At 38.1% G+C, this 25,227-nt stretch overlaps 1 protein-coding gene and 2 long non-coding RNA genes across 3 annotated transcripts; 1 reads left to right on the top strand and 2 right to left on the bottom strand.

Annotated features, from left to right (window-relative positions):
* Nucleotides 1-7,192: 7,192 nt before the first annotated feature.
* Nucleotides 7,193-9,255, bottom strand: LOC149109045 (uncharacterized). Its single transcript, XR_016208231.1, has 2 exons — nucleotides 8,817-9,255; nucleotides 7,193-7,804 (listed from the first exon to the last, which is right to left on the bottom strand). It is a non-coding gene; the product is annotated as an uncharacterized LOC149109045 (long non-coding RNA).
* A 3,280-nt stretch (nucleotides 9,256-12,535) lies between these two features.
* Nucleotides 12,536-15,429, bottom strand: LOC149109044 (uncharacterized). The gene is made up of 2 exons (XR_016208546.1): nucleotides 14,622-15,429; nucleotides 12,536-13,990 (listed from the first exon to the last, which is right to left on the bottom strand). It is a non-coding gene; the product is annotated as an uncharacterized LOC149109044 (long non-coding RNA).
* A 41-nt stretch (nucleotides 15,430-15,470) lies between these two features.
* LOC149109043 (uncharacterized) lies at nucleotides 15,471-17,908 on the top strand. The gene is made up of 3 exons (XM_089294584.1): nucleotides 15,471-15,534; nucleotides 16,620-16,799; nucleotides 17,620-17,908. The coding sequence occupies exons 1-3, from the start codon at nucleotides 15,471-15,473 to the stop codon at nucleotides 17,805-17,807; spliced, it is 432 nt and encodes a 143-aa protein (XP_089150710.1). The 3' UTR covers nucleotides 17,808-17,908.
* The last annotated feature ends 7,319 nt before the right edge of the window (nucleotides 17,909-25,227 follow it).

Genomic DNA, 25,227 nt, shown 5'->3' with positions numbered 1-25,227 from the left:
GGTGCTTTGATAAGCAGAAGGAAATGCAAGGTCTAGTTTCTTCCAATCCGGCTAGAACGAGTGGTAAATGGTAAATGAGACAAAAGCAAATAGCAATTGCCTCAATGTTTCTGGAAGATTGAAATAGTTGAATTTTTTTCTTCTCCTCTGAGGCGGAATGGAATTTAATTTCATGGGTTTGGCAATAACCTATGGTGAGTAACTGAAAGTGTATTCGCGTCTTAAAATTACGTTCTATCCACAACTAACGCTAACGCTGGTCTACCGTAAACTTCCGAAAGGAACAAACCCTTGAAAGTAACGTAAAAAAAAATGGCCGCCCATAAATCCCGAAAGTAGCGACTCCCCCCTCCAAAAAAAAACCAAGTCCACCCCTACACCCGCCCCTTTGATTCAAATTAATATCATTTTCAACAGGAGCGTATTAAAAGGAATGCACTGAGATATTAAGAGTCCCTGTCCATAAAAATGGAAAATAACTCGGCAAGGGTCAAAATTCGATTTCGCTCATATTTTCATGTTAGATAGGCTAGGGCATGACAAAAACTACTGGATAGTTTTTTTGGCAAAATATCCTTTTATTTCAAAGAAATATACAAATTACCAAATTCCGTTAAAATCGTCATTTAACGCACCATTTTATTACACAAGTTTGAGAGCCTTGCATGCAAATCCACATCATTCTTCCGTCTTTAAAATACTCAAATATTGTTGTGCAATGTTTAAATGTGTACTGGGTTGATTTTAGGGAAGTTGCGTTGTCTTTATGGGTGAACAATAATTAAATTTCGAAGACATGTATTTCATTCACTTAAAAGTACTTCGTGAATATAATTAATTTTCACTATGTGCGAAACCTTCAAATGGATCAAGCTTCTGGTGGTTGAATCGCAGAAGGATGGTCTACAGATTCCTGTAAAAATTTCTTTGGGCAAATGATTGTGAGCGACGCGAGAGCTTTTCAAAGTACGTCAAAATTGCAAATATTTGACCATCCGTCGTCAAATTTCAATTTACGGGTTAGACGTATATTTTAGCATGCGTCACATGATTTGACCTATGTTAAATTGAAATAGACACACAGCTGATAATTTCGAAATGTTCTAACCTCATTTGCTGTAAAAGGCAGGTGCAAAACCGATTTGACGTGTTTCTCTCACCATTCGTCGCACATAAAGCAGAAGTTTGCTTTTGTTTACATAACGTCCGATGTACATCGCCAACTGTCAACTTATTTAACGGTCGAATACCATGAATCTGTGACCCTCTTTCGACACATATGATCACCACTGCATCTAAGTCTAAAACGGCTGAGTCATTTGTAGATAGTTGCTTGCTTTGCACTACACCAAAATATTACGTTTGATCATCATGGTTTGATGGCTTGAATCCTTGCTTGCAGCGGTTCCTTGTTCGTCACGCAATGCTGTCATCCCATTTTAGGGGGTAGGGGTAGGACAATTTCTATCCTAATACGTAAGGCTCTGTAAGGTTTGGAATCACTGGGAGCACACAATCGTGATGAGTAGGGAAGAGATTGAATTAAGAAATGAAAAGAATGAATAGCTTACTATTGCCCCTGTTGTTATCTTTTACTCGACCACCGCTACCTACATGCCCTCCGTAATACGCTAAACTCATACCTAGGTCTTTTCGCGCTACAAAATTATTTTTGGTTTACATGTAATACAGTGGGCTACCCTCGGGGAAATGGGTGGTGACCGCTTAATGGGGCTAGCCGCTTAAATAGAGATTGGTGTACCTTGAATATTTAATTTTTCACTGTCAGGCTATAAATGTCTTGGTGAACATTCAAGACAATCATGATAGACGTCTGTTTGAATTATCACTCGTCATACACCTTCAATTTCAGACTCTTATCTGCCATCGCCCTTTCCAAAACAAAGTTCTTAAATTTTGGGTGGCCGCTTAATAGGGGTAAAGACAGCAATGAAACCCTTATCGGAATGACCAAATGGTGGCCGCGGAGGTAACCGGTCAATAGGTGTTTTATTTATAATATTTTACTGACGATAATTTTGGACTGTATTGACAACAACATACCAATGCCTCGCCACTAAGCAAACAAAATACGCCAAATAAAATGGCATGGCCAGGGCTATTTACTCACGTAATTACTAATTAAATTTAGTCTGTTTTTCTCACGAATTAGACACGTTGTGATTTCCTATTTTTATTTCAGCTAGTTCTTGCTTCATTGATCTATAATTTGCTTATGGCGATTTTCTTAAAATTCTAGTGAGTACAGGCACTAGCTTTATCAGCTGTTGTCTGAAACGTCAGAACGTATAACAAACGTGATGTGGACCGACTCCACGTACACTATAGAACGCGATTATATAAATATACACATATTATTATATATATGAACAAACAGATGAACAATGATTAAATTGTTTCAGTTATCCCGAGAGTACTCTATACAAAATAGATCAAAATGTGCAGCATATGCCGTGACAGCATTGCGTGACGAACAAATAACGGCTGTAAGATTGTGCTGCGCCGACACGCTTATCAGCGATGGTCAGCAATCGATCAAACGCAATATTTTGGCGAAGCGTAAAGCAAGCAACTATCTACAAATGACTCAGCCGTTTTAGACTTAGATGCAGTGATGTTCATAAGCGCAGAAAGATGGTCACAGATTCATAGTATTCGACCAAAAATAGGTTGACAGTAGGCGATGTACATCGGACGTTAGCCTTGTGTAAACAAAAGTGAACTTCTGCTTTATGTGCGACGAATGGTGAGAGATCGACTAGAAACACGTCAAATCGGCTTTGGACCTGCCTTTTACAACAAATAAGGTTAGAACATTTCGAAATTATCAGCTCTGTGTCTATTTCAACTTATTATAGGTCAAGTGGTGTGGCACATGCTAAAATATACGTCTAACCCGTAAATTGAAATTTGACGACGGATGGTCAAATATTTGCATTTTTGACGTACTTTGAAAAGCTCTCGCGTCGCTCACAATCATTTGCCCAAAGAAATTTTTACAGCAATCTGTAGACCATCCTTCTGCAATTCAACCACCAGAAGCTTGATCCATTTGAAGGTTTCGCACATAGTGAAAATTAATTATATTCACGAAGTACTTTTAAGTAAATGAAATACATGTCTTCGAAATTTAATTATTGTTCACCCAAAAAGACAACGCAGCATTCCCTAAAATCAACCCAGTACACATTTAAACATTGCACAAAAATATTTGAGTGTTTTAAAGACGGAAGAATGATGTGGTTTTGCATGCGAGGCTCTCAAACTTGCTTAATAAAATGGTGCGTTAAATGACGATTTTAACGGCATTTGGTAATTTGCATATTTCTTTGAAATAAAAGGATATTTTGCCAAAAAAACTATCCAGTAGTTTTTGTCATGCCCTAGCCTATCTACCATAAGAATATTAGCGAAATCGAATTTTCGACCCTTGCCGCGAAATTAAGAATTTGTCTGACTTTTACAGGCAGGCACTCTTAAGAAGGAATCCGCCAGAAGTTCGAGTATTTAGTGGACAAAAACTTTGTACCGACATTGTTTAACTTGTATTGCAAATTTCTATGCGACTGTTTTAACTTTCTTCTTAAAAGAAATCATTTCTAACAACACCAAATGTTGAAAACAAATGTTGAAGCTCATATGAAACATATGAAGATACTGGTGGAATGAAGCTGATGATGGAATTTTACCTGCGTTTGTCAATTTTTCTGCACCGGGAAATTGTTTTTGGAGTTATTTCAGGCAAATATTTATATCTTTAGCTTTTAGAAAATGCAAAAAGGACTGTAATATACGTAGAATTTTTCTGGTGCAAGGTTTTTGTCCACTGAAAGTTGAAATTGCTCGATTTCCTATCGGATTTCCTCTTAATGATTCAGGGGACTATCATAGCAGTGCGTCATGAAGTTCAAACAGTTGAAGATATCTGATTTACTTTCCTGCCAACCAACAACATGATTTAGATGTGAATAGCCTACTCATGTGGCAGCAACTAAACATAGATTTAAAGTGGAACAAGGAATCAATCTTGCGAATTTCCGTCTTATATTTCGTCAAAAGAGCTTAGTCGTACCGATTTTATGCAATGTTTTTTGCTCCCCGAAAGTAACGACCACTCGAAAGTAACGACCTCTCAAAAGTAACGTGCCCAAAAGCCGCTAATTCCAAAAGTAACGATCCTCGTTACTTTGGGAAGTTTACGGTAGTTTGAAATGTCACGTCAGCGACTTACAAAACAATAGAGGTTTCAATAAATAGTAATATAACAAAAAAAATTAAAAGGTTGAGCGACAGATCTTGACAACGATGCAGTCAGATAACAGCACGTCTCATTTGTTTTTGAAAAATTATTTAAGCATAACAGCACTTTTATTTTTACCGTGTTTAGATAGCCTCATCTAAACACTAGGAAAAATGGGAGAATTCGAAACAGTTATGCAAACCCCAGACTTTGTCGCTGGTTTGCATAAGTTTTGAGAATTCTCCCAGCCCCCCGAGTGTTTAGATGAGACTATGTAAGAGTGAAAAAAGCTCTATTGCTTTTATAAAATAATTCTCAAAAATACGCGCGAATCTGAAACGTCACAACCGTGTTTACATACTCTGATCTAAACACACCTATCGACCAATGAGAGCGCGCGCAGTAACTCAGTTCTTTTACAAAATGTAATAAATATAAACTAAATATAAACTAAAAACTGCTCCCATTGTCTGGAACATGACACTGATACTAAACTGTTCCGAGATATCCTTTTGGAAAAGTCACCATATATGGAGTTCAGAGCTTTTATAGATGCAAGCGTTTAGAATTGTCTTGGGCCTCTAAAGCAACCCCCTTAACCCCCCACCACATCAAATCACCCTAACCACCCTCTCAGAGATCCTGGCGCCCCCCTGACACTACTATGAACGGCACTTCGCCCAATTCTTAGTTTCAAATCGCCTTTCTCCAGAAGATAGAAAGAACACGCGCAAACTTAACAGATATGGCCTGGTCACTACGCAAGTGTTTCCGACGCTGTCTTCACGCAATATTATGGCTTTTTCGTCTGTGGGTGGTCTTGTTTTATTCTTTAGGATTAAATGCGCTCGCACAGCATGGGCGCTGTCCAACTGAAATTCATGAAGCCATTGAAGGTACAAAACTCCTAAAACTAAGTTCTAATCACGAACTAGATCAGATAAGTGTTTATAGCTATTATCACTAGAAGCTTATAACCTAAAGAAAGCAAGTTAATCCTTGAAATCAGAGATTGATCTAATGAAATCTTCCTTAGGAAAGGCAAGACACCCCGTTTTGACGTAGAATCACTAATAGATTTTTAGTTTCACCTTGATCTATACACCTCCATATGTGCGAATGCATGCAAGAAACGGGTTGCATGGTCTAGCTGTTCCTTTGCGGTTGGACATGTAATGTTTATTTTTGTGTGGATCGGAATTTCATTTCAATACATGATTACAATAGTCTCACGACTGAACTTCTACATCGATACAGCCTGTTATAATACCTTGTAACATGTAGTCATAAGCACAACTGACGCATAGTGTCTCGATCCAACGATTTGTCGTTTATTTCTCTCGTCATTTGATGCTTCTGGTCTTATCATGTTGCGAACACGAATTAAAAGAAAATTTGAAATCAATTTCTTCGAGGTCTCAAGTCAGTAAAATTTGTAACTGAAATTTAAACCTGTCTCTCACAGATATGGAGCTGGGATATCCCGTTCCATGTTCCGAGGACCTTAACTGGCGTATTCCAACACAAAATGATGACAGAACCGATGCAGAAGGTAGCTTCATTTCAATGTTTCTACTTGTTGTCATATTAAGCCCATATCTGACTCAGTCGCAACAAAATAGATACGTTTCTGTGGTCCTCAGGCCATGGTTGATTTGTCGAAGTTCTAAAGCAAGAAGCTTAACCTACAGTACATTGTGCGCTGCCGATACATAAGGGTATAATGGAGCAGTGGTGGTAAAGATCTGTCTTTAAGCATTGCACATTACAGCTCTAGAGACAGCCACAAAGGAAAATCAGTCTAAGTTAGAGAGTGTATTAGGTCTGGAATCATTTGCACGTGTTGACTTAACAGTGAAAACACGATGAATATACAAATAATCATACTATAACTGCTTCCTGCTATCGTTTATTGCAACGAACGGTTATGAGACACATATTGAAGATACACCTAAAGTTTAGAATGATGAGACTGACCCTTTAATAAAAAAGTACCATGTAAAAATTTGATATTATTCTTCGACTAACACATCTTTATGGCCTATGTTGTGTTGTGCGACTGCATGGTTATGCAAGAAGTACATCTCATAAACTTAGGTATATTTTTCCAACTTATTTCACCATTACTAAGTAAAGAGATACTCAAAATGAGCAAATGAAATTATGTCTCACTATTTGCAGTTGAGGCAGTATAACGCCCATAATCGACGGGAGAGGAATCATCAAAATATAAAAGTATATAAAAAAGAAAAATATTCATCTGAGGGATTCAAGTAGTGAAATCATTATGCAAAACAACTTCAAGATCGCTGTTGCTATTTACAATCATCGGTTCCTTACTTTCCACGAAGATTCTCTAGATATATATCATTTGAAAGGAATTATAGTGTTGTACGGGCGTTTTATTTTACCAGCTGTGCTAATCTTGCTGAATTTTGGAAATAGGTTTCCGCAGTGTCGGTTGGTTGTTGTGTTATGAGATCAAGTTCTATATAAGTAACTTTGGAGTTAAAACCTGTTGTTCGAGTAGAAGGAAATATCTTGAATCAGCTGGAGTGTAAAGAGTCACTGTACAGCCACTCTTATGTGTTTTCGAGTTTTATAGTTGATGATTTCTTCGATCTGTTTGAGCTTGTTGTAAGGTGAATTCATATGCAAAGTGAAGAAAGAACTAACCATGAGTTTCGATGAAAACAAACCAAACTCACTCGTTTCGTCCAGTCGCTATTTGATAATGCTCGTTAACTCACGACTCTGACTAACAGAAAAAAATAACAAACTACCGTCATTGCTAGGTTAAAATATTTGAAACCAAAAGCAGACTGATGACACTCTTGAGTTCCACTGGAATCTTTTTATGAACCACTCGCTAATTCTAGTATTACTACTGCGCGCCACATGGCTTGCTTGCAAGAACTCGGAACTCGTCGATTTCTCATTTTAAGAAATGAATTTTTATTGAAGAACAAGTAACTTTAGTTGTATTATTAAAGAACATTTTCCATTCTTAATACTCATCAGATAAGGCACGCCGCCCCTGAAACACGAAGTGAAAATCCAAGTATTTAAAAATGATTTACAACGTTTGAAATCAAAGATGTCCGCTACTAGATCTACTATACTTGTAAACAAACTGCGTATATACGCCCGTAACGTGACATATTTAAAACATATTAGGTCCACAATCGAGTTTTCTTCTGCACGAAATGTTTACTATCATCATGCATGAAAGTTAAGCATTTTCTGTTGAAGTTACATGTTCTGTCTCGCTGATTAAAAAGCCCGGGCTGTACCGGCTCGAACATTCAATTTAAGTAATTCACTCGCTGTAGCTTGCATGGTTTCTTTTCAAGTCAAGTAGATTCCTCTGGATTCTTAGTCTTTGTTGTTAATAACCGGTGAATAACATTCTTTAAAGTTCACAATTTAAATGTATTTTTATCTATATTGTTTCTCACAGAGCTGCACTATCCCTTGCGGTTTACAGATCAAGGCGACTAACTTGCACAGCACTGACACAAAAGGAGAGACGTTTCACAGAGCCTGAGGAGAAAACAAGTTTGAAATAAATCACACTTTTGTTCATGGATATTTACACGGATGCTCAGTAAGAAGATAAACTGAACAGACTAGACTGGCTGAATACAGCTGTCCATTTTCAAACAATCGATGATATTTTAACAATGTTTATTTCTAGCCAAGGGCTTCGATATAACCTCATTCGACATGCTTGTCTTGTAATAAAGGTACTGACAACGTATTTGAGCTCGAAAAAAGCTGTAATTTATTACGATTTATAAACATCTTCCCTTCTGGAGTATCAATACTTTGGAGGTCAGTTTATTTCTTCTCTTTAATTCGACAGAGAATTTAAAACTCCTAAATTATTTTGTTTTTGTTCTGTAAACAGAACGAAAGCGAAAACGAAAGAAAAAGCAGATGAATTTTCAATTGATTTTGTTCCCTGTTCCCTGTGATGAAATTATTCTCTTTCTTTTGGTAAATTAAAGTGGATGTGGACTCCAGATTTTACTCGGGTTAGGGCATTGCAGATGGCGAGCGTTTAAAAGTGCAGTCACATTCAAAAATATTAAATATGCACAGACTTCACGTTGCTTGAGTATGACATAACAACAAGAGGTTAGATTAGATGGAACTTTTAAGCGGTTATGTTTTCCAATATATTCAATGTTAAAAGCTACAAAGCTGAACCCGTGTAATACAGCAAATTGAATTGGAAGATTGCGTTTAGAACAAGCACGATTTTTGTTTACATGCTTGTAAAAACCGTATTCCGTTTTCAAAATGCCGGACTGGTTCAAACTGATACGCAGCGGAAACATGGACAAAGTGTAAAGAAAAAAAAAACATCGACGCTAGATCTAACTTCATTTAAAAGTCCACGCTTTAGGGAAATTAAAAGAAATATTAAAACGGTTGCAAACTGATTCAGGAAAGAAAGAGGAAAACCTTTGTCGACGAAAGTATTTGCATTAAGCCCATCAGCGTCGAAAGATGGTCGATAAATTATTCAAACAGTGATAAATCTACTTACGTTAAAATTCCTTTCCACTATCGTTGTTGAATGCACTGGTTCTATTTCAGATACCTCTTTCTTCACAACATAATGGATATCTCTCGAACTCTCAAGTTCAATCCGAGTTCTTAGGTCGTTGTAATGAGGTTAAACTTCGAGTGTTCCTTCTGCTTGAAATTCAAATTAATTGTGGAAATACAAGCCATCCATCCTGTGAACAAATTTATTAGACCTTTCCTCGAAATATAGATCAAGGGAAAGAAAACAGAACGAACTCGTTGCCATTTAAAATTTTTAAGTAACATACGTTCACGAACATCTGAACATTAGAGCAACAGAAGTGATTTATTTGTATTCTTATATTGCCTTGCTCCTTGGGAGACTCAAGCTCCAACTGTGAACCACGAGGTACTGTCTGAAGTTAAAGATGCATAATGAATGTTGTAGAAGGGAAGGGGAGGAAAAAAAACACGAGATCAAATGTTGCTCTCTGAGACTAAAAGCTATTCACTGAAACATCCTCGCATGCCTTATTTCGGTTGTAAGATGCTTTATTTTGCCGTCACGAAATTTGTCCTTAATGCTTTTCAGACTGGGCCTTTACAGACAAACGAATTGTTTCACTTTCAAAACCATGTTGTCATAGCCAGCTGAACGTAGTGCCATCTGAACACAGCTCAGAAATTCAAGCGCGATTTTTAAACCTACAATTGTTTAACTTCATCTTCCCCGCGAGAAACGTGGGAAATGCGGAAAACCTAATTCAAAATTGCAACGGAATGTAAAAGCAGTACTAATTGAATTCTGTCGAAAGAGAAAGGATTTTACTCAGAAGTTCATGTCAAATCGCGCTTGCTATGGCAGGGTCAAATGAAGTGGAGAAACAGCCGACGTATTGGAGTTTAGGCGGAGGATGAATCAACTGCTTTTGAGAATTTCAGCAAATTCTGAATACGCCGGCTAATCGTTATTGTCGGGGAACATAACGACCATAACGAATTGGGCTCAGGAAAGGTGGAGAGAAGTGGGATTTATATATGAATTATGTATTTTACCGTGTAAACTGAGGGTGACATTTTGTTAAACTTTTCATTAACGTTTGGAGAAATTTCCTTAGTCGGTCAGAATCAATCACCTAAAATTGAAATTAGTTTTGAATAACCCGAGGGCAGCATGAAATTTAGCCTATCCTATTCACTTCAGTAAGCAAGTGGACGTTCTTTAGGACGGTGCCTACTAAATACAAAGGTCTTCAGGCGCAATTAGGACCATATGGAACAAGTAGATCTTAGCAAGGGGCTATTGGAATCCCAATAAAATGGGGGATAGCCACCCATTTTCCCAATATAATTAGCCTCGAGTCTCGAAAAAACTGCTGACGTCAGTATTTTTCTAAAAAAAAAGAAGGAAAAGATATTTTTTAAAACACAGATTTCCTTAGAATTCGACTTAACACATGGAAATGCAAACATGTCTATAAAGATCTTTAAACCACATGGTAAATGGTAACACAAAAACCACTTCTGTTATTTTATTAGTAATGGTGTAAGTAATAGTAATTGGACCGAGTGGATTATAATAGATCAATTTCGATGTATCAAAATTCAGCCATAAACAATAGACCTCAGCACGAGGTACTGGCTACAAAGTTGGTGGGGTTTTTCCCCCACAGCCTCGTGCTGAGGTCTATTGTTTTAGGCTGAATTTTAGTATATCGAAATTGGTCTTTTCAGAGAGTAATCGGGCGAGTAATTTCAAAATCGGACGAGGCCGATTTGAAACTATGAGCACTATTACCGCCTAAATTGTACGACACGAGGTTCAATTACTAATTAATCGTATTTACAACAAATTTCGAAATTAAAAACAGTGTTTTGAGAACTTCCCTTGACCGAAAACGTGAGTAGCACCTTCCATAGCTGTAGGAAATATTAAAAGAAAAGCCATTAAAGTGCGCGTAATTGACGTGCAAATCACGTGGTATTCAATTACAGGTATTCAATTACAACTTGTGAAATGTGGATACCTGTAATTGGACACCAACGTGACCAGGCGCCGATTACGTGACTAATTATAACAATTACAATTTCCTCAAATGTGATTGGTGCACACATTGCTGTATTTTGCTTTAATTAATCTGAAAAGTTGTAATCGGACAGTGTAATCGGACAGTTGGCTGTAATCGGACACCTGTAATCGCACAGTTGCATGAGCCAATCATTTTAAGTTCTGCCCACTAAATCCACCAATCACAACATTGATTACAATCACTATAGTAAGTACATGTACATGTACGCTAGTACTTCGAATCTCCCCGCTAGCCTTTCGACTTGGTTTTATAGAATATAGACAACTTAGGGAGATTGTGCGACGGACATTTCAGAAGAAATCTCCATTCTTGCTCGCTTTCCACTCATGTTTCCTGTGACTCCTTCTCAATCTTTCACTTGGTGTAGATCAAACTGAAATGTCCACATCATCCAACCAATTAGAAAACAACAAACACAACAAATAAAATAAAATAACAAAACAGTTATCCCATTCACCCTTATTTTATTTTAGATGATTGTTAACAAACTCAGCAGTACGCATCTCGTGCAGTCTCCTTTGTCATTCATCACTGCATCGGAAAAGGACTCATATCATTTTTTAGGCATTAACATTTTGGGTGCTTGCCCAGAGAGCATTGCCTAGTATATTTTAGTTTCGGGATTGCATTTGCATGCTCGCAACTACTCCTGGCTATTTACAATAGCCACTGCACATAGCTGAATGATCTCAAACACTTGTGTCCAGAATAAGTTAGGAGGTGAACCTCTTGGATTGTCTGTCTGTCTGTCTGTCTGTCTGTTTGTCTGTCGGTCTCTCTGTCCTTTCTTCCATCCTCCCAGTTTTCAAAGGCATTTCCTTTACTTTTTTAAGAAAGCAAATTTGTAAAGGGTGACAAGAATGAGGTACTAAGAGCATTTTGTTACTAATAGAAAATCTCTGAAATTACATTTACATTTTTTGTAATCTGCTGCAGTGATATGCATGTGAGAAGTAACTAATGTTCAGACACTCATTCTGCATTACAAATAAGATTTGTATCGTCTTTGACTGTTTGAATGAATAGTTCCCGACTTTATTATTTTGTTCCATATTACCCAGATACAGAAGAAAGAGGAACAAGAGGCTGAAACCACACAAAAGTAACTGACATGACATACATTTACATACATACATTTTACTGTGTTTTAAAATCAAAAGTACAATTGTAACATGCCCGCGGGTGGCTGAGCTAATCTAGGCGGGTGATGTTTACAGGAGTTATCTACAACTAAATACAACTAAATACAACTAAAGGCAACAAGAGAACTAAAGAAACTAAAATTGACAACAATGACATTTGTTAGCTTGCCGGTGCTTACTGCCTATTTGTTGATATTGTTCTGACAAACAGCTGGATCTTAATTAAACAACTCTTTTGCGAACAATCTTCATATGTTTTCAGCAGTAAAGTGGGAAAGAATAAAGCTGTGATCAACGAGCCAGGTACATGTAAAAGGAAACCCACTTGACAAGATAGAACTTATGATGTTAAAAAATGTTGAGATGTTAGATAAATTTGTAGCTGAAAAACATGTACATTGAAAGATGTGTTCATAGACCATACCATTAATAAAATGTTAGTCTTGAAGGTTCAGATAAGCAAATCAACAATTGGGTAGTATGAATGATAAACAAACAAATGGGTAGCAGCTCTATCAGAATCTTTTATTGTTAAGCATGATCGGTTACACTTGGTTACAGAAGATAATCAGTCCGGAATATCCCGATAAATTAGGACAGTCATGACGTCAAGAAGCTATTGTTAGCAGGGAAAATGGCGGGCCTTTTATGCGGACGAAGAAAATATGTTGTTTCCAGTCTCGCATAGAGTCTGGCCAGCATTATCCAGGACTTTTTCCGACCAAACGTTGAGAAGGAGAATAAGTGGCCATTTTGGTAGTGGGAGGACGTTGACTGTCCTCTAATCATTGAGTTTTTTTCGTGTCAAGCGACGATGTAGACGCGATTTTGTGTCCAAATATTAAGGTTAGTAAAGTGTACGCGTTATTTTCTAGTATTCACGTATTTTTCATTGAGCTGTGTATATTTTTTACTGGTTCTAGTGTTGTTAAAGCTTCATCATGCCAAATTACACAGTTGTAAACAACGTCGATATTTTGTAAACTCTCTTTGAATTTGAGGCGTTACAAGTGTACCTGAACTGCTGTTGTTATAAGGCTTGAGTAATGCATCATTCGTTCATTTTTATGACAGTTGTTTTCAGTTTCTCCTTTTTAAGTACATGGAAGAGCATACTCGACTGCTCGAGGCACTTTGCCGAATTTTTGGGGGAAAAAACAAAGGGAAAAGAGAGGAAATAAGACGTCGCTAAGTACGCGGACGAAATTAAACAAATTTAGGAGGTCTCTGTTTTGGTGGATTCACCGAATGTGCACCCCAGTTTTATCACTGGAGAGCCAGCAGCCTGTTGAAAACCACCTACAGCACAGAAGTGGCAGCGAAACAGACAGGCCAGGGGTACTGCAGTGATTCCCTGTAAATGGATGCTATCAGTATCCCAAGGAATGGCACAAAGGGTAGAGAGATTGTTTGTGCTCATTTATGAGACGTTGAGGGCCATGCAAACATATAAGTTAAGGTTTGTAGGGTGCATTGCACTCTTTTTTTTTTGGCATTTTTTAAAAACTATACACACTGCAGCTGTTCCTGGTAGATGATGATTCTTTTCACCTCCCCATGAAGTTTGAATGTACCAGAAAGTAATGTTTTTGCAAAATAATTTTTATGAAGGCGAAGACTAAAAAGGTACGAGAGTTCAGAGTGTAGTGTCGAGTGTTGAACATTACTAATTGTGAAACCAATGCAAAACATTAATTGGTTGTGAACAGGAAACATATCAGTTTGGTTGAGAATATGTAATAAAAAATAGAAAACATAAGAGTTATCAGACCACTTGAGGACAATCTCTTATTTAGTTAGACTAATGTGGTAACTACATTCAAAATAAATTCATATGTTAAAACGAAAAATACATTTGTAATAAAATTGACATCTGTAAGCAATGTAATAATCTTCTAAGTGCTTGTGATTTGTTTCAGGTCCTGCATTCTGCTAAGAGGCAAATTCAAGGTCGAGAGTACCTAAAGAGTGAATAAAATAAAATGGATTTCACTTTCAAGACTGAATTTGTTTTGTATACTTTAAATAAATATATAATAAAACCTTGGGACATGTGGATGGATTGTGAATGCTCCCTTGTCAACCTGTCCAGGAATTATATTTTGATATTTTTGGGTAAATAACTTGTGAAAGTCAGCAATTATATGTAAGTTTTCATAATTTAAATGTGGAAATCAGACATGATATCTTTTAGCACAGTAACAAAGGGATACAAGAAATATTTGAAATAAATACCAAAATGGAGAAATTTCAGATTTACAAAGAATATATTAACAGAATTTTTGGCTATCCCTGCATCTGATAACACTAAAATTTTGGATACATTTTTTTCTAGCTCAGTTTATTTTGTATAAAAGAACAAGAATTTCTCACTCGTATGCGTTATTGAAAATTCTGTTTTAATGATGATTTCATTTCCTCGATTTAGCCAAAACGTATAACATTTTGGACATCTACAATTTATCTTTGCCGGCATATAAGAACATGCGCGTGCTGTCGATTTCGGCCCGATAATCCCTAGATAGGAGGAAAGCCTCAATTCTCATATCGATCATTTCTGTGCTTAGAAAAAGGCAAAGTAAAAATGATTACCGATTGTACGGTCTCTTTCGAAAGAATGATAACAGCAGCTCGTCAAACGTAGCCCGCATTACGTTCTGTGGTGCTGCCTTCGGTCCGAGGATAATCGTTATCTGGGCAGAATTGTCTGTGACATGGAACGCGAACACAAACTTTCCTTTTATTTTATAATTTGGACAGTATTTAACTCAATTCGAGATAAATATATACCTCCTGAAGGCCCGCATTCATAGCATTGGAAAGTATTCGCGACTCTCTTTGTCCGCCATCTTGAATCTCTTGGTTTGTTGTGAAACACAACACTCCAATCAAAACACGCATTCTCATTGGTTGAAACGTGAGTTTCGTGACATCACAGATGTCCTAATTTATCGGGATATTCCGGACTGACAATGAAACAGGCTCTCGGTCACAAAACGATGGGGAAAGCTTTTAATCTATATCAACGGGTAGATGTAGTGTCGGTGCTGATTGAACTTTTTTTAAACTTAACATTTTTGTTTTACATTTTTATGTAACTGAGATAGGGGAATGGTTGTGAACCCGAGCAAGTTTCACAAGAGCAACAACAGATACAAAAGTTAAATGTGTTGGATGGTCGATCCACAACCAACGTGCGTTTTGATATCTCAAAGTTTGTTCGAAATATGTAGCCGTAACCTTTTTATCGGTTACTTGTTAGGACTCTTCTCAAAACCTGGTGTGATTTGTGCCTGGTTGAGGCCAGAAAAGTGAACAAATACAAATACAAATATCGACGAGTTTTTCCGAATTTCTCTCTATTAAAGTCTGTTTCAAATATTTTTTATACATGTTGTTTTGTAATACCCTTTCCTTCGGGCTGTAGACGAAGAACTAGAAATGAAGCCAAAGAAGAAAAGAAAACGGACGAGGGAATTTCCAAAACAAGACAGCAGTGATGATGGTAATATGCCACCAGAGATCGACACGTGACTTCTCCTTAAAAAACAAAGACAAAAACAAAACAAAAACACCAATACAATGCCAGTCACTTAACTTATGAGTTTAAAGCAAGTGATCAGAGACTTGGATAGAGAAGTTTTCAATTGAGTGTTGTCAAACCAAAACCAAAGTAAGCACCCAAGCCAATTACATAATGACTCTGACAATACAGAGAACCAATCAAAACTCGAAGCAATTACATGTAGCTGACGCAAAGCGCGGAAAAACGCGTACGAGGGAGCCACGACTTCTGATTGGATGAAAAAGTGGCGCGAGTTTTTTAAGCCAATCGTGTAGCGTAGTTGATACAAAACCAATTACTTTTCGACACTCAGAAGAAAACCGCTCTATACCGTAAAATGCTGGTTAGAACGCCCTAAGCTGATACAACTTCATAAGGGGATTTTCGTACACTTTGTAACTGGGGGAGTTAATAAGTGGGAAGGAGAGGAGTTATAAATGAAGGTAGTATAAAAGAAACCGTTTGAAGAAGAACTGATAGTAAACTACCAAAATTCGGATGAGCGACCTGTTAGCGATAACTTGCTGGTGACAGCTCCATGTAGATCAAATAAACAAAGCCACTTATCGACTGTTAGAATCAAACCTTGATAAAAGTAGGCTTGATATTATATATCCCAAGGTTGTACATCGCTGTACATCGCAACCAAACAAAACTTGTTGGATTAACCTTATCGTAACTGTTAAAAAGAGTCCACTGAGTGCTGCCCTTTAGGGGCTTGTAATTCCAACCAAAAAAACTCTTGCACGCCTTGCGTGCCTATGTCTTCCCATGCCTGTCCATGCACGATATTATTTCAGCAGTTTTTGCTGTGCAGGAATGTTTTTTTTTTTTTTTTGGTATTTGCCCAAAACTCCCTCCCTCCCTATCCCCTCAAAAAAAATAATGGTCCGTCACATACCACAGACTTTGCAGGACCCTGGTAACTGTTAGTCGAGATAATTTATGAGAGTAAAAAGCATACTTTTCGTAAGCATTGACCCACTGTGTCTCGCTTGTACTTGTGATTTTCTTTCTGTCTACAGAGCAAGCTGTCACGAATGATGAACCGGACAAGAAGGTCCCCTCCGACCAAGGTTCTTCAAGAAGTGACAGTCCATTGCCGCAACAGCAGTCTCGGCAAACAGAGAACGGCACGGCAAGACGACGAAAGAGAAAAAGACAACTTAAGTCCAAGACCTACATGAATGATGAAGGGTTTATGGGTAAGAGATAAAGTACGCCTGTATCTCTTCCATTTGCAGAGTTGCATTACAGAAAAAAGCGTCAAACGACCACTTCCTGGGGGTGGGGGAAAGGGGGGGGTACTCTTCAAAGTTTCATACGGGGAGGCTCCACCCCGAGGTCCAACCCCTCACCCTTTTGGATACCATTTTGACAGAAAAAGCTACTCCTTTCGCATACCTTGTTAGAAGCATTGCATCTCTTCTCTAAATCCTTGAAACGAAGTTATGTTCGAAAAGTCCCTTAAAGTGCCTTTTAAATACCAAAATGATAGATTTCCATACCCTTTCATATACCTCAACTGTAAAATACCTACCCTTGTATATACCTGAAGCCAACAAAGAGATTCAAAATAGGCTCTTACATTTGTATTATTCACAGTAGTTTTTCAAACGCGCTCTGTTTAAGATGTAACTTAAAATAACGGATGATAACGTGAGCTCAGATTTTGACGGGTGTCTTTTTAAACGTATTAAAATTCCGCTCTACTTCTTAAAAAGTGCTGTGTTTTGATTTGTTTCTTGTGCTTTATTTCGTATCACTTTTGGTTTGTATTTGTTTCTTTGTTTGTCTGTTTATTCGTCCTTCCGTCCGTGCGCCCGCCCACCAACCGGCCCGGCCGCCCTCCGTCCGTCCATTCGTCCGCCCATCCGTCCGTCCGCATATCCGTCTGTCCGTCTACCCGTCCGTCCGTTCGCTCCTTTGTCTGTTTCTTTGTGTTCGCTTTTGTAGTAACCTGTTACTATTAATGAGTCATAACTGGAACAGATAAAGTTACCTTTGTCATTCTTTCTTTTGTAGTTGCCGAGAAAGTTTGGGAGAGCGACTCTACTGATGCAAGTGATGATGATCTTCAAATAACTAATGAACCGCCAGTGAACGAAAAAAGACCATCTCCAGCAAAGAAAGCAAACAAGAAGGCATATACAGATACGAAGAACAAATCAACCAAGCAAGCTTCTTTAAAAGGCTTCTTCAAAAAATCGTGAAAGAAACTTACTGTAAACTTATTGTACTGATAGCGCAATACGAGAATGAATATCCCAGTTATACGCTTATAACAAAAACATGCATTCCAAGATCCTTTCCCATTTCATTACTGTGAGAAAATTATGTCGGCCTTTTAGTCCAAATATTCTATACTCTTTGATTGCAGAGACTGTGGGAGATGGTTGCTTTATTGGGGTGAGCCTTAATTGAATAGTACATGTAGCCATTCATTAGTTGGGTAAGAAACTTATGCCGTGTTGGGTTTCGCCTGGTTTGCATGAACATGTTCGACGGATTTAGAAGCGCAAGAAGAGCAATTACGTGAAGAACACGTCTCGCTAGCACAATTTTGGCTTTGTAATTGCAAACCAAAAAACACAAAACAGATGTTGGCCTGAGTTTCACAGCGGAAAAACGTAATAAGCATGCGCGAGGTCTGACCCCGCGCCAGTCTCCAAGTTTGGAAAAATGGCGGGAATTTCGTCGATAGTGTAAATAAAAAAGGTTATGAACTTTATTTGCTCTCCCAATTTTCCTGGGTAAGCAGTAACATTTTAACCTCACTAATGGAAAGTTGGTGTATTGTTTTCGTGGGGAATCAATTTTTTTTGGGACAAAATTAACCTAAAGCAGGTTTCTGAACCCTTTATTTCCCCTCGGTATACAATAAATTTCGGTGCCAAGACACATTTTTTCCACAGACACTCCTTACATATTGCATCCATCTAAGCATATAAGTACACCACTGAATATCTAAGGAAGAGAGCCTCCCAGCAGGCAGGGGAGCCTTTTTTTTAAAACAGTGTAATGCCGCAAAAAATTCATGCTTGCCTAGATCAGCTGAACGGCATCCTCAGTGGCGAATCAAGACCGTGAGCTAGGGGGCGGGTGTTTTGCTTGCCCTGCCGGCTTTACTTCCTTCTGTGATTTTTTCTTTTTTTACCCAAAATAGGCGGGAAGCCCTAGATTCGCCACTGATCCTGGCCTGCCTTATTAGCAGTCCACTGTTCTCTCCACCATTGCAGCCTGCATTATTACATAAACCTGCAAGTGGTATGGACTCGCAGAAAGCTGCGCAGTATGTTTATGTCGCAGGCCTGTCGTAAGCTTGTCGCATTCGGCAAAGTCGTACCGTGTAAATCGGCCCTTAAGTATTTGGCATCGAAATAAAACTTATAAAACCAAAACTTCTCTTGTGATGTATAAAAGCTTTTCGTGGAAAAATTTGCGAGAGAATTTAAAGCCCTAATTTATTTTTGTTTGGTAGAGAGTAGGCGAAAACAGTCCGTGATAAAGGTTTGCACTTTAAGGAAGGAATTAAGGAAGTGAAAATTCTAAGGATTTTTTTTCGACGCGGTGGGCATATGTGGCGGAGGGTTATCAAAGCTGAGTGAGAAAAAAGAAGGAATCGTATTCAACGCGAGAGAAAACAATTGTGAAAATTTTGAAATCAAGATTAAGGTCCGTTTTCTTTTGGATCGCCACTCAACTGACTCTGGAACCAGTTATCAGGGAGAGAAATTGTGCAGATGGTCTTGCACAGGTCAGTCCAAGAGCAAATCCTTTTCAGCAGAATATTCAATACACGAGTGATTACAAAAATGCACAAATAGAGTAACGTATGTCAAATAAAGACGATGTGTTTGGCTTTCAAATTGACCCGTGGTCTTGCGGTGGTCTTTATTTTTCCTGAATGAAACAGGACTTTTCAAGTTTCTTTTTATGCTGTTTTGTAGAAGATGCAGTTTTCAGAATTTATAGGGGAAATTAGTTTGTTTCTCAAATGTTCATTCTCCCTTTATTTTGTTTTGTTTCTTTTTACAATGGAAAACGTGTATACGAATGGCCGGAACGTAATTATTGAAACCATAAGTTGTACAATACCGCAAATTATCTCTGACCGCAAAATGATCCCCAGACTGGAACTTATCTTGAAAATGAGCCGCAAGTGATCCTGAAGCGCCAATATTATAATCCTGAAGCCTTCTACGCAGACGTTTTAACAGCTCGCCGCGTTGGAGGCTAATCATCCCACAGAAAAGCAACGCGGAAATAGAAGGAGTTTGGCAGTTGGATTTCGTGACCCAAGAATGTGACCACAGCGCGAATGTTTTCCGATATAAAATGTGCATGCGAATGGCCGTAACGTGATTACTATGAACAACATTGTACAACACCGCAAATTCACCTTGCTCTTGTTGCTTGCTGCTTTTGATGATGATGATGATGATGATGATGATGATGATGAGACTTAATTGAACACTCCTCTGAGGGGCTTCTGGGTCATCAATACAAATTATGTTAAAAACCTAAAATAAATTAATACATATATACACAGAAACGACGCATGAAAGGGAGAAAATTAGTAACTAAATGTTTAATAATATTTGCTTTTCATAATAATCATGTTACGGCCATTCGTAAGCGCATTTTTTTTCCCAAAAAGAAAAACAGCTGCAAACGCAAACCATCTCTGCAACTTTATTCGGGATCAAAGAGATTCTTTTAAGAGATTGGAAAATTGATTGAAACCTGATTGAGGTACATGAACGTGGCTTGGACCTATAAATTCGCGCCCTGGACACATTCTTGAATCCCGTCATCCAGTTAACGGCTACATTTCTTCCAGCTCCAATTCAAGCTTTATCATAACTACTTACATTGTAAAAAATTGCTCATTTCACTACGACGGTTTTTCTTCTAATTAAATTCATCCATTTCCTCGGTTTCTCTTTCTATGCAAGAACGTCCAGGTTAGTGTTGACTTCCCGGGGGTTGACTATTACCCTCAAAATGTCTACAACTGAGAAACGTGTTACCCCAAGAAGGGAGATATCTCGAATGTGAGACGCCTTTACTCCAAGAGTGCTCTTTGAATTGGACCGAAGCACATGATTGATAACAATGCATGTAATATAGGAACGCCTCTTGGCAAAGTACGCGAGCGCTTTGAGAGTTCTGACCTAGCTTAAAATAGGGTACATATATCAAAGATGTGTTTAATTGGTACTTTGATAAGCAATAGGAAATGCAAGCTCCATTTTCTACCAATCTCTAGAACGATTGGTGAATGACAAATGAGACAAAAGCAACAAGAAATTGCCCCAATGTTTCTGGAAGATTGAGATGGCTGAATCTTTTTCTTCTCCACCGAAGAATTCCTGTAGAATTTTTATCAAGAAACAGGATCGTTCCATCGGAAACTTTGATTCAAAGTAATATCATTTTCACCAGGAGCGTATTAAAAGGAATGCACTGAGATATTGTAACAGAGGACTAACAGCAGTGCGTCATGAAGTACAAACAGTTAACGGTATCTGACTTGCTTTCCTGCCGACCAACAACATGATCTAGAAATGAAGAGTCCACTCATGTGATAGCAACTGAACATAGATTTGAAGTGGAATGATGAGTTGTCTTGTTTTAAGAATTGTTTTTTACGAATTTTCGTCTTTTATTTCTTAAAAAGAGCTCAGTTGTACCAATTTTATGTAACGTTTTGTGCTCCCCGAAGTAACGACCCCTCGAAAGTAACGAGCCCCAAAGGCTGCTAATTCCGAAAGTAACGACCCTCGTTACTTCCTGAAGTTTACGGTAGTTTGAAATGTCACTTCAGACACTCACAAAACAATAGAGGTCTAAATAAATAGTAATAATATAAAAAATGAAAAGATAGCATTACGGAGCTCGGCAACAATGCAGTCAGATGACAACCTATCTCATTTGTTTTTGAAAAACTATGTAGTTTAATTCAATATAAACTAAAAACTACTCATAACGTCTGGAACTATTTTTGGATAACCTTTTTGAAAAGTCACCAAAAATGGCGGTTCACCCCTCCTCTTCCCCTTCCTCTGCTGAAAATAAAAGACAAAGCAGGCCAGATCCTACCCTGGGTACCAGAGGTTTTTTCTCGCGCGTAGCAGGCGGAAATACTTCGCTTCGCTTCGGCGGCCTTCCGACACCGGAAGCCGCGCAAGAAAAATCTCTGGCCCCTAGAGTAACCAGATCCACGAGGAGTGTGAAAACGATTTTTCTATCCTTACAAGCGTTTTTTTTTTTTTTTTTTTAGTTTGTACCTGGAACAAAACTTTCACGAATGTCTTAGGGGTGTCATCAGCGTTCTTTTTTTCGTTAACCCGTAACATAAAATCATGCTATTCCACCCTCTCAGAAATCGTGGCTCCCCCCTGACACTGCCATGAGCGGCACTTTGCCCAATTCTATAAGTTTCAAATCGCCTTTCTCCAGAAGATATAAAGAGAAGATCTCGAACACGCGCAAACTTAACAGATATGGCCTGGTCACTACACAAGTGTTTTAGACGCTGTTGTTACGCAGTATTATGGCTTTTTCGTCTGTGGGTGGTCTTGTTTTCTTCTTTGGGATTAATTTCGTTCGCACAGCATGGGCGCTGTCCCACGGAAGATTATGAAGCCATTGAAGGTACAAAAACTCCTAAAACTAAGATAAACGTTTACAGCTATTATCACTAGAAGCTTATAACCTATACAAAGCAAGTTAATTTTTGAAATCAGCGGCCCTAATGGTTGATATCTGAAGACGGGAGAAATTCGTAAGTCAGCTAGCCTCCAAGACACTCCTGCTTTTTCTTTATGTCAGATAAAAGCGTCATCCCTGCAAATAAGTCACTGCCTGTTTTTTGCTGAGATTGATCAAATGCAATCTTCTCTAGGAATGGCATGACACACCGTTTTGGTGTAGAATCATTGACGGATTTTGACTTTCACCTTGATACATATCCATGTGTGCGAATGCATGCAAGAAACGGGCTGCATGGTCCAGCTGTTGCTCCGCGGTGGGAAATGTAATGCTTACTTTTGTGTGGATCGGAATTTCATTTCAATACATGATTAAAATGGTCTCACGACTGAACTTCTACATCGATATAGCCTGTTATAATACCTTGTAACATGTAGTCATAAGCACACCTGAGGCATAATGTCTCGATCCAAAGATTTGTCGTTTATTTCTCTCGTCATTTGATGCCTCTGGTCTCATCATGTTACGAACACGAATTAAAAGAAAATTTGAAATCAAGTTCTTCGAGGTCTCAAGTCAGTGAATTTGTAACTGAAATTTAAACCTGTCTCTCACAGATGTAGAGCTGGAATATCCCGTTCAATGTTCTGAAGACGTTAACTGGCGTATTCCAACGCAGAATGATGACAGAACCGTCGATGCAGAAGGTAGCGGCTTCATTTCAATGTTTCTACTTGTTGTCATGTTAAGCCCACACCTGACTCAGTCGCAACAAAATAGATAAGTTTCTGTGGTCCTCAGGCCATGGTTGATTTGTCGAAGTTCTAAAGCAAGAAGCTTAACCGACAGTACATTGTGCGCTGCTGATACATAAGGGTATAATGGAGCAGTGACCGTAAAAATCTGTGTCTTTAAGCATTGCACATTACAGCTCTAGAGACAGCAACAAAGGAAAATCAGTCTAAGTTAGAGAGTGTATTAGGTCTAGAAGCATTTGCATCTGTGGACTTAACAGTGAAAACACAATGAATATACGAAATAATCATACTATAACTGCTTCCTGCTATCGTTTATTGCAACGAACGGTCATGAGACACGTATTGAAGATACACCTAAAGTTTAGAATGATGAGACTGACCCTTTAATAAAAAAGTACCATGTAAAAATTTGATATTATTCTTCGACTAACACATCTTTATGGCCTATGTTGTGTTGTGCGACTGCATGGTTATGCGAAGAAGTACGTCCCATAAACTTAGGTATATTTTTCTAACTTATTTCACCATTACTAAGAAAAAAGATACTCAAAATAAGCAAATGAAATTATGTCTCACTATTTGCAGTTGAGGCAGTATAACGCCCATAATCGACGGGAGAGGAATCACCAAAATATAAGAGTATATAAAAAAGAAAAATATTCATCTGAAGGATTCAAGTAGTGAAATCATTATGCAAAACGACTTCAAGCTCACTGTTGCTATTTACAATCATCGGTTCCTCACTTTCTACGAAGATACAGCGATTCTCTAGATAAATATCATTTGAAAGGATTTATAGTGTTGTACGGACTTTTTATTTTACCAGCTGTGCTAATCTTGCTGAATTTTGGAAATAGGTTTACGCAGTGTCGGTTGGTTGTTGTGTTATGAGATCAAGTCCTATATAAGTAACTTTGGAGTTAAAACCTGTTGTTCGAGTAGAAGGAAATATCTTGAATCAGCTGGAGTGTAAAGAGTCACTGTACAGCCACTCTTATGTGTTTTCGAGTTTTATAGTTACTTAATTCTTCGATCTGTTTGAGGTTGTTGTAAGGTGAATTCATATGCATAAGTGAAGAAAGAACTAACTACGAGCTTCGATGAAAACAAACCAAACTCACTCGTTTCGTCCAGTCGCTATTTGATAATGCTCGTTAACTCACGACTCTGACTAACAGAAAAAAATAACAAACTACTGTCCTTGCTAGGTTAAAATATTTGAAACCAAAAGCAGACTGATGACACTCTTGAGTTCCGCTGGAATCTTTTTATGAACCGCTTGCTATTTCTAGTATTACCACTGCGCGCCACATGGCTCGCTTGGAGGAACTCGGAACTCGTCGATTTCTCATTTTAAGAAATGAATTTTTATGGAAGAAAAAGTTACTTTAGTTGTATTATTAAACAACATTTTCCATTCTTAATACTCATCAGATAAGGCACGCCGCCCCTGAAACACGAAGTGAAAATCCAAGTATTTAAAAGTGATTTACAACGTTTGAAATCAAAGATGTCCGCTACTAGATGTACCATATTTGTAAACAAACTGCGTATATACGCCCGTAACGTGACATATTTAAATCATATTAGGTCCACAATCGAGGTTTCTTCTGCACGGAATGTTTTATTTTCATCAGGCATGAAAGTTAAGCATTTTCAGTTGAAGTTACATGTACTGTCTCGCTGATTAAAAAGCCCGGCCTGTACCGGCTCGAACATTCAATTTAAGCAATTCACTCGCTGTTGCTTGCATGGTTTCTTTTCAAGTCAAGTAGATTCCTCATATTTCTTAGTCTTTGTTATCAATAACTAGCGAATAACATTCTTTAAAGTTCACAATTTAAATGCATTTTTATTTATATTGTTTCTCACAGAGCTGCACTATCCCTTGCGGTTTACAGATCAAGGCGACTAACTTGCGTAGTACCATCACATTAAAAGGAGACGAGTTTCACAGCGCCTGAGGAGAAAACAAGTTTGAAATAAATCACACTTTTGTTCATGGATATTTACACGGATGCTCAGTAAGAAGATAAACTGAACAGACTAGACTGGCTGAATACAACTGTCCATATTCAAACAATCAGTTTTTTCAACTCGATGATATTTTAACAATGTTTATTTCTAGCCAAGGGCTTCGATATAACCCCATTCGACA

This window comes from Orbicella faveolata, unplaced genomic scaffold, assembly GCF_042242905.1.
Source record: "Orbicella faveolata isolate gen_17 unplaced genomic scaffold, um_ofav_v1 contig_25, whole genome shotgun sequence".
NCBI lineage: Eukaryota > Metazoa > Cnidaria > Anthozoa > Scleractinia > Merulinidae > Orbicella > Orbicella faveolata.
The sequence above is the reverse complement of the archived record's forward strand: the minus strand, read 5'-3'. Positions and strand labels throughout refer to the sequence as shown.